This window comes from Microtus oregoni, unplaced genomic scaffold, assembly GCF_018167655.1.
Source record: "Microtus oregoni isolate MIOR12 unplaced genomic scaffold, Mior012 000018F_ref0000195, whole genome shotgun sequence".
In the NCBI taxonomy this organism is placed as follows: domain Eukaryota; kingdom Metazoa; phylum Chordata; class Mammalia; order Rodentia; family Cricetidae; genus Microtus; species Microtus oregoni.
The window spans coordinates 36,086,739-36,095,533 of NW_024543077.1; the positions used below are offsets into that span (position 1 = coordinate 36,086,739).

Consider the following 8,795-nt stretch of genomic DNA (forward strand, 5'->3'; position numbering starts at 1 on the left):
ATAAAAAACCTCTTTCTCTGTGTGTCTGTATTTGTGTATGTGAGTGTGTTGTGAGTGTGTGTTTGTGTGTGTGTTGTGTGTCTGTGTGTATTGTTAGTGTGTGTGTCTGTGTGATGGTGTACGTGAGTGTGATGGTGTACTTGAGTGTGTGTGAGCATGTGTGTGTGTCTCTGTGTGCATTATGAGTGTGTGCATGTGTGTGTGTACGTATCTGGGAATATGAGCATGTCTTGTGAGTGTGTGTGTATGAGTGTGTGAGTGTGGACCTGTGTGTGAATGTGTGCGGCATATCCAAGTGTGTGTGAGTGTGTGTGTTTGGTATGTTCACATATGGATGGGGGTGTCCATGCCTACACATAGAAACCAACCTACTGCTCGCTGACTTACTACTTTGAGACAGGTCTCCCCCTAAGCTGGTGACTGGGAAGTCCCAGCAATCCTCCCGTCTCTGTCCCTCACAGTGCTGAGATCACAGGCAAGTGCGGACACTCTGGGTCTTCAAGTGGGTGATGGGGAGTCGGGTTTATGTTTTCCTGCTTGCACATCATGCTCTTAAGCACTGAGCCATCACAACCCTTAAGACACCTTTAAACATCATTTCCACAACAAACTCGACTTGCAAAAGAACGTGCTATGAAGTAACAAAGAAGAAAACAATTCCCAGCTGGAAAATCAACTTCGTCTCATTCGGGTTGCTAACAGAGTCCTTTTCTCATTTGTCACGGTGTTGAGAGCTGCAATTTTTCTCTAGCTACCCAGAAAAATGTCCGCCCTACAGCCTTCCTGCAGTGTGCTGGCATCAAAACCAATGACCGTGGCACTGTAGTGCAGTTTCTCTTAAGGTCAACAGAGAAAGATTTTTACTTTTGCAACTGTTTATTTCTACAAGCTATTGTGGCCTACATCTTTTATTACACACCACAAGACTAAGTGGGAGCCCTGGGTGGCCTGTGATCTCAGCTGGCAGAGGCTGGGGACCAGAAAATGCTGCAAATTCAAGGCCAGCCTGGCCTAAAAACCGAACCCCAGGCCAGCTTTGGGTAGGAGGGGGTGTGGTAAAAAGCGAGTTTCTGTCTCCTTGGAAAGAAAAAGACTAAGTGGTTGGCAGAAAGTCACACATCTAAGAAGCCCACGCCCGCGTTGACAACCCGTCCAGCCTCAGGTCACAAATACTGCGGGAGAGCAGCCGGGAGAGCAGCTGGGGTCGCTGTCGAGCTGTTTCTGCCGCTAGCGCGTCCCTGAGAGCTGTGCTCCGCAGTTACGGTGACAGCGAGACCCAGCGGCTGGGAAGGGAACCGGAGGGAAACTCTCAACACCCGGGGTGGCACGGGGGTCTAGGGTGGGTCCCCGAGAGCCGCAGTCTGCACTCTTGCGTGCCCGGTTCCCCGGGACCCGCGACCCTGGCGGCCCCTCTCTCACCTGCTCGCTGCTCATGGCTGCGAGGACTTGCGAGCCGCGCACGGCCGGCCTGGATCGCTGCTGCGGGACCCTGAGCCCGGGGACAGAGGTGTCCACCGCTGGACAGCTCACTCAATCTCGGCTCTCTGAGCTGGGAGCTCTAGCGTCCCTGCCTCATGTGTTGCTAAGCAACAAGCTGGCGGGTTCCACTTCCGGTCATCTGTATCTGCGTGATCAGGTCCAGAACTTTCTCTCGGTGATCCAGTAAGGGTGATTTTCTGGGGCCTTCTGAGCGTGGTGGCAGACAGACACCTTCCAACCAACCTGGGTGGACGTGATCCTCTGCCTCCCGCCTTTATTTTGCTGTTTCTGCAGATTTCATTGCTAACGTAGGCAAATGGAGCCCTCAGGACTGGAGCAGGAAATGTGTTCCTTATTCGGGTGCATCAGTTTTCAGTCCTGTTGGCTTCTCCCGCACACTAGAAAGTGAGCCTTGGGAGACTCAGTAAATCCACGCGTGACTGACTAGATGAATGATTCTGTGTCAAGACGATACCCACGCAGGGCTTAGGAAGATGTGGCAGGGATGTGAACGCTGAGGTCTGGAGGAGAAGACAAGGCTGTGTAAGGACCGCTCCACCTGAGGCGTTGCATGGCTATTAAAGGAAGAAAAACAAAAACAAAACCGAGTCTACCAGATTGAGGAGTGGGGTAAAGCAGATTAGAGCCCGGTGATAAAGGTGTAGGGATAGATAGGTGGTGTATTTTAAAGACCTTATTAAAAAAAAAAAAATGGCGAGGAGTTTAGACTTTAAGGGAAACGTCCTCCCACTGTCAAGTTTTTGTTTAGTTTAGTTTTGTTTATTTTGGTTTGGTTTTGAAATGGTCTCACTGCCCAGGCTGGCCACAAACTCTACGTTTTTTCTGTGGCAGCCTCCCGAGCGCTGGAATCACAGACTCTTGCCACCACACCTGACTGGAAAGTTGGCGATTGAGAAACGGCAGATTCCTAAACTAAAATTTATGTGACAGCTTATGGAACGGCCAAAACAATATTGAAAAAAAAATGACACATTTGGAAGTCTCATATTTCTGACTTCAAAATTTTAGTACAAAACTGCAGTGATGGAAAAACAATACCTTTTCAGCAACCAACGTGAGAAAACTAGATATCCACATACCCAAACACCAAGCAGACAGTTCTCACGTGGAGTTAAAGCTTTAAAACTCTTTAAGAAAAATGGAGGGAAGGCTCCATGGACTTTCTTTTTTTCTTTCTTTTCTTTTCTTTTCTTTTTTTTTTTTTTTTTGTCTACTTCTTTATTGGGGAGAATCTGCGGCGGTCAGATTCTCCTTCTACTGTGTGTGTCTCAAGGACTAAACTCAGGTTACCAGGCTTGACAGCAAAAGTCGTTACCCGCTGAGCTATTTAACTGACACTGATATGCTAACTAAAGCTATGGAGACAGAGGACGTTGTCAGGAAAGAGGGAGGGAGGGATAGAGGGAGGGAAAAGAGAGAGAGATAGGGAAGGATGGGAGAAAGAAGAGGGAGGGAAGAAGAGAAATTGTGTTTATATTTGGTTCCCTAAATATCAAATTCTATTGAATTTATAATCCTACACTGTTTGTTTTGTTGTTCCTGGTTCATGGCTGCTGAGATGATTTTATCATGGCGGGGAAGAAGGACAAAGGCAGTTTGAGGACAAGCCCTGAAGTCTTGTTTTCTGTTTCAGGGAACTTTAGAAACCGCACATTTTTCAACGCTTTAACCAAGAGATGCAAGTAAAAGTTAAAGTTACAGCAGAGAGATTAGATAAAAAAAGAACCCAAAAAATGAGGTTGGCAGTTCGCGCATGTGGTATTTGTTCAGGAGAACACTGAAGTATATGTGGACCAATTCCTAGGAAAACAAACAGTGATGTTGCCTTTTTACCACATTTGACCTACCCGGCAGCTAATCACAACCAGACAACCTCGAGAGGCTGCATTATTTTCTTTGAACACTAGAGGGAGATATATTCACTTGCAAATCGGGAAGAGAAAACTTGTTTTAGATAGAACACTTTTAACACTGAACTTTCACTAGGAACTATTTAGAATTCTGGTAATTTTGCAGTCACCAGGAAACACGGGCATGTATTAAGACGAGAGCAAATGACACACGTTTAGGAAGTAAACGGATTTCTTTGTTGGACCAGGATTTCTATGAACGGGTTACTTTGTATCGGGTGATTTTATATGCTGTGTTTTCAAGCCAATACTGCAAGTCATTTTCCTCATGAGCAATACAAAGCATAAAGTCCACAAACTGCCAGTGTTTGTTCGGATACACAGCACTTTCTTCCTCCCCGGGATCTCAGGGGATTTGCACACTATAAGCTAAATGGTCAAAGGCTTCCACAGTCTGGTGTCTGCGGATGCCTGAATCACTGTACTTCACCACATCCTTGGCAAAAGGTCACTGGCACGGAGATCGTGCTGGACTTTTATTTGTCCAATAAAATGCTTTTCAACTTTGCCTGGTAATCACATAGATATGTAGTGTTTTCGTGATTGCTTGGGGCAACTAAAGAACTCTCTATTTGCTTTGGTTATCTTTCCAAAGAACATTCTGCAGACGGTCTATTTTTCTTTTCCTGATCAAAGGTTGAGTGTGATCCTAGCCAGCCCTTCTCGGTCTGCCAAGTGCTTTGTTTGACCTTGTAAGTAATTTTATAAATTAATTCTATAAATCCTCCATTGCAAAAGTCCCAACGTTGAGATGTTTCTGGTAAGTTAAGGGGGTGGTATCGGTAATCCTTTCTGTCTTCAAGGCAGGAGAATCAGAACTGGTATTCATCAAACCTTAGTCCAAACTGATTAAATCGGCGAATGTCAGCAAGCGACTTTGAATCTTGCTGGGACTATTTTTGTGTCGCCGATGTGGGATTGCACCCCTTTGGAGTTGTGGGGATTGAATCACACAATATATAAAACGCAGCCTGCTTGGTTTCCAGTGCCAGTACGCATTCCAGTTCCCATGTCTTTGTAATTTTCCACAGGAAATGCTCTCCCAGGGGACTCTCTAAAGCATGGGTCATGCATGTTACGGGCTCTGAAGTTATGTCAAGTGCTGGTGTCAAACACAGAATGTGACCCAGGTCACATTTACAAGTCATCTCTTGTAAGACCACAGACAAGGTCGGGATTGTATTGCCCCGGGCTCCACTCCATTTCCGCAGATGGTGGCCCTCACCAAGACCCCAGATGGTACACAGTCAGACTCTCCTAAATGTGGGCTGGGGAGGAGGGAGCCAGGAAGAGGGGGCGGCAATTGGAATCCAGGAAGAGATGAACTGTCTCGGACCAGAATCCCCGCTTCTTTACTTGCATGGATTTAAGTTCTACATCCCAGCTCATAAAGACTCTGTTTTTCATCTCTAGGCTAACTGAACTCACCTCTCTGACACTCACACGGTCTCCCAGGGCCGTCGTCTGGGAATGCATACTTTGAATGCCTACTCAGCCACTTCATCTGTGCGTCTTTACCCACCAGAAAGGAAATCATGTCCTGTCTTGCAGGGTTTCACCTACCACATTTCACTGTGCCCAACCTGAAGCGGGCACCGAACACACACTTTCCGTACCGGTTTTCTTTCAGCTTACATTGCTATGTGCTGTCTGGCAATCAAGCTGGTAGGGGTGAGTTTACAGATAGTTTGAATAGTTTTTGTTGGTAGCATCTGAAAATTACCCTTTTCCTTCAAATTACAGATTCTTAAGAAAGAGCCCAAAAGGCACAAAATGGCAGGCTTCTGTTTGTTGGTTTCCTTTGGCACCCATGCCAGGAATGGAAAAAACAAAAACAAAAACAAAAAAAAACAGAAAAGGGCACACCAAAAAATGCAGAAAAGAATCCTTCTGGTCTGCTTTTAGTGAAGATGAAGAAGGACTTTCCTAGCTGCAAAATATATGCTGAAGTAGCAACCTCTAGATCTATTCATATTCCCCAAATGGTGGGTCTACCTCTATATTCATATTCCCCAAATGGTGGGTCTTTACCCAACCCCCCTTCCTTAGCCTGCTGTATTTGAAACTCCTCTATGATCTGACTTCCATCTCATAGTCTATACAAACAGCCTCGTGTTGTTAATACCTGGAGCCACCTTTCTGTTTCTCTTAACTACTCTTCGGAGTTCATTGCTGCTGCCAGATCCTTAAACGTGCCGCTGTCTTGGCCTTGGGGAACTATTTTGCCTTGTCCCTTAACTCTCTGACATTTCCTTTTGTGTCACTTCTCCCATCTCTGGACAGTCCCTGATACTCCAAAGCCCTTCCTGGCAGGCGCTCTCTCTCTCTCTCTGTTCTCACACAAAAGGCTCATCTACTTTGGAAACTCCATTTGCTACCTTCATGCTGTGACCCCAGATTCTGCAGTCTCTCAGCACTGAACACCAATCTCCGGTGCCCAATCATCTTCATGACTGATCCCTCTCATTGGCTTACTCTTCAAAACTAGAGGTCAAAATGGTTCTTTTCTCCTTTGCTATTTTACATACAGCCCCACTACACTTGCCTCAGTGATGAATAGCTTGAAGCTTTCCCGCATCCCACCCGGTCCCACAGTCACCTATAAAATAATCGCCCAGAGGCTTAATATTAATTAGAGTTGTTTGGTCAATGGCTCAGGCTTATTACTAACTCTTGCATTTCCATTAACCCTTTTCTATTAGTTTATAATATACTATGAGGCTTGCAGCGTGTTAACTTACATCTTGGTTCTCTGGCAACCTCTGACATCTCTCTTGACCCTGCCTTTCTTCTCCTGTATCTCTGCTTGGATTTCCTGCCTAGCTATATTCTGCCCCGCCATAGGCCAAAGCAGCCTTATTCATTAACCAATAAAAACAACACAGAGCCATAGCATATAGAAGAACATCCTATATTAGTGATGCTCCATCAATTGAGCTTTCTGCTTTAAAAATCAACCATAATACTTTAGTTTTTTAAAATAAGAATTCATACAGAAGAAACCTCTCATTATTAAACTGTTATTAGTTGCATGAATGCTAATTGATTTTCCAACGATATTTGGATATATACATATGTGTATTTATAATTTCAACTTTTAATTACTCTTTATGTCCCACTTGAAAGATTATCTCACCAATAAAGTCTTTTCTGGATATTCTAGGCTTTTCTCGGTGCCATCTTTACCAGGTGTGGTTTTATACGTCTAATTGAACGAATAAAACATCCCAGTTCTATGCTTTGAAGAATAATGACTTCAATTGCCTTCCCAGACCACAGGATATACACACAAATTAAGAGAAGATGGTCTGTTTCTGGATTGAGTCATTGGTGTTATTAGTGTAAGTAATAAATAAAAATGAACCCTCAGTGGTATTCCGTTTCCAGTGCAATTAGAACTAGCTTATGTTTATGAAATGCTTACTACCTATCCTTATAGAGTGATAACTTCCAGTTTTCTGCTGCAATTGTAAGTGTCGATATACATTTTTCAGAATTATAGACTGTAAACTACAAAGAGGGAATCTTAATATCAACTAAGAACCTCGGCTAATTATCACAAATCTGTGTTTTTGCTCATCATAGTCATAAACGTCACCGCACTGATACTGGTATCATTAATGGAACGTGAGGTAGAGATTAGAACAGTCTATGGGAACTCTGCATTTGCCGTCGTAATTATCCTCCAAACCTAAAGTTAGCAGGAACAAACAAGAATTAGGACATCTCAATTGGGAGTAAGAGCACTCAGGGACTTTGGATGATAATGTGTCCATGCATGTTCATGGGTTATCACAAATCCATCCCTCCATGGGGGCATGACTGCCACACGCATGTGTGAGCAGAGCGATGGACAGCGTCCACGATGAGTCTCCATCTTCCATTCACTGTTTCCGTGAGCTTAAAACTGCTTTAAGAGTATATGATGGCGATCTCAGTGCCGGTTAAAAACCTCTATACTGTCACACGTGTAGGGAAGAAAATAAAAACCACTGCGTTGTCACTGCCGAATTTCTGGGCGTCGTCCTTCTAGCCTGATACTCATCTGTCCACATGTCTGTCAATGGCCGCTGTGTTCACTGACAAACGAGGCTTGTTTATGGGTAATGTAGACACCTTTGGGTAATTGATCTTCCTTTCTCACAACGTTTAGACTGAGTTCTATGGGATGCTTTCTGACTTCTTCTGTGGCAGTTTCGTTGGGCTGAATTATTATTATTTTTTATTGTGCTAGCATTTCTTTTCTGAAATCATTAGCCAAAGAGTGGTTATGATAGATATATTTTCATCTGACGCACCATTTCCATACCATATGGTGTTTTCTTGGCTTACTGGTTGTGTTCACGTATACCAGATGCTACATAATGGAGGCAGGTTAGAAGGAATGTAAGCTGAACCTAGGATCTCAGGAATTTGATCCGGCTGCTCAGGAGGTTGAGGCAGGAGGATTGCGAGTTGAGGGCCTGTTTGGTTACAGAATGAGTTCAAAGCCAGTCTGGGCAACTTAGTGAGACCCTGTCTCAAAATAAAAACGTGAAAACGAGTTTAGGAAATTAGGGCCCTGGTAGAGTACCTGCTTACACATAATTCTTATTGCCGGAAGAAAAAAGATGAGGAAGATGAAGGGGAGAAGGAAGGAAGGGGAGGAGGAAAGCGTGGAGCCTTGAAGAATGTCTGTGTCGCACAGAGAGAGCCTCTGAACTGGAACACGCAGACTGAACTGGGTCAAGGGAGGAAACTCTCCATCACTTCTGGCTGCATGAGAAGTCGAGCCTCTTTTCTTGACCCATCTTTCACCAGTGTGAAATGAGAGGGTTTAATATGAGTTCGTGGATATCATCTTGCTTTATACTAATCGGTTTCCTTGTGTTATATATGTGCCATCCAATTTGAAAACTATTGAGAATGGGGGTGGACCTAAGATCACCGGTGTACAGGAAAACTATGGATTTGTGCAAGTTGGTTCTGCGCTTGACCATGTTGTTGACATGTTTTTGTTCATTGTTTCTAGAATTCTGATGGAATTTTGGGGATCTTTAATAAACAATATCATGTCATCTGCAAACAGGGTACGTTCTGGTTTTGGATTTCGTTTTACTTCATTCTTTTCCTCTCTGCATCCCTTTCGTTTCCTTCTCTTGCCTTATTGCTCCAGCTAGCACTTCCGGGGCAACCCAGAAAAGGAGTGGGGAATAGTAGACGGTCCTGACTCATTCCTGACTTGGGTTGGGTGGTTTCAAGTTTTTCCTCCATGTAGGATGCTAGCAGCTGTGAGTTTCTTATATATAGCTTCTGATTAAGTTGAAATACGTTCCCTCTAGCCCTGCATTCTCTAGGACTTTTGTCATGAAGGCATGTTGGAATTTGCCAAAGGTTCCTTTTCCC

General features: G+C 44.4%; 1 protein-coding gene across 1 annotated transcript in view; it reads right to left on the minus strand.

Moving 5' to 3' along the window:
* Dnah7 (dynein axonemal heavy chain 7) overlaps positions 1-1,449 on the minus strand; it is a 195,366-nt gene extending 193,917 nt beyond the window's left edge. Inside the window, exon 1 of the mRNA XM_041668272.1 lies at positions 1,420-1,449. Within this exon, the coding sequence (XP_041524206.1) occupies positions 1,420-1,434 (15 nt within the window). The 5' untranslated portion in view covers positions 1,435-1,449. The remainder of the gene's footprint in view (positions 1-1,419) is intronic.
* Between the last annotated feature and the right edge of the window lie 7,346 nt (positions 1,450-8,795).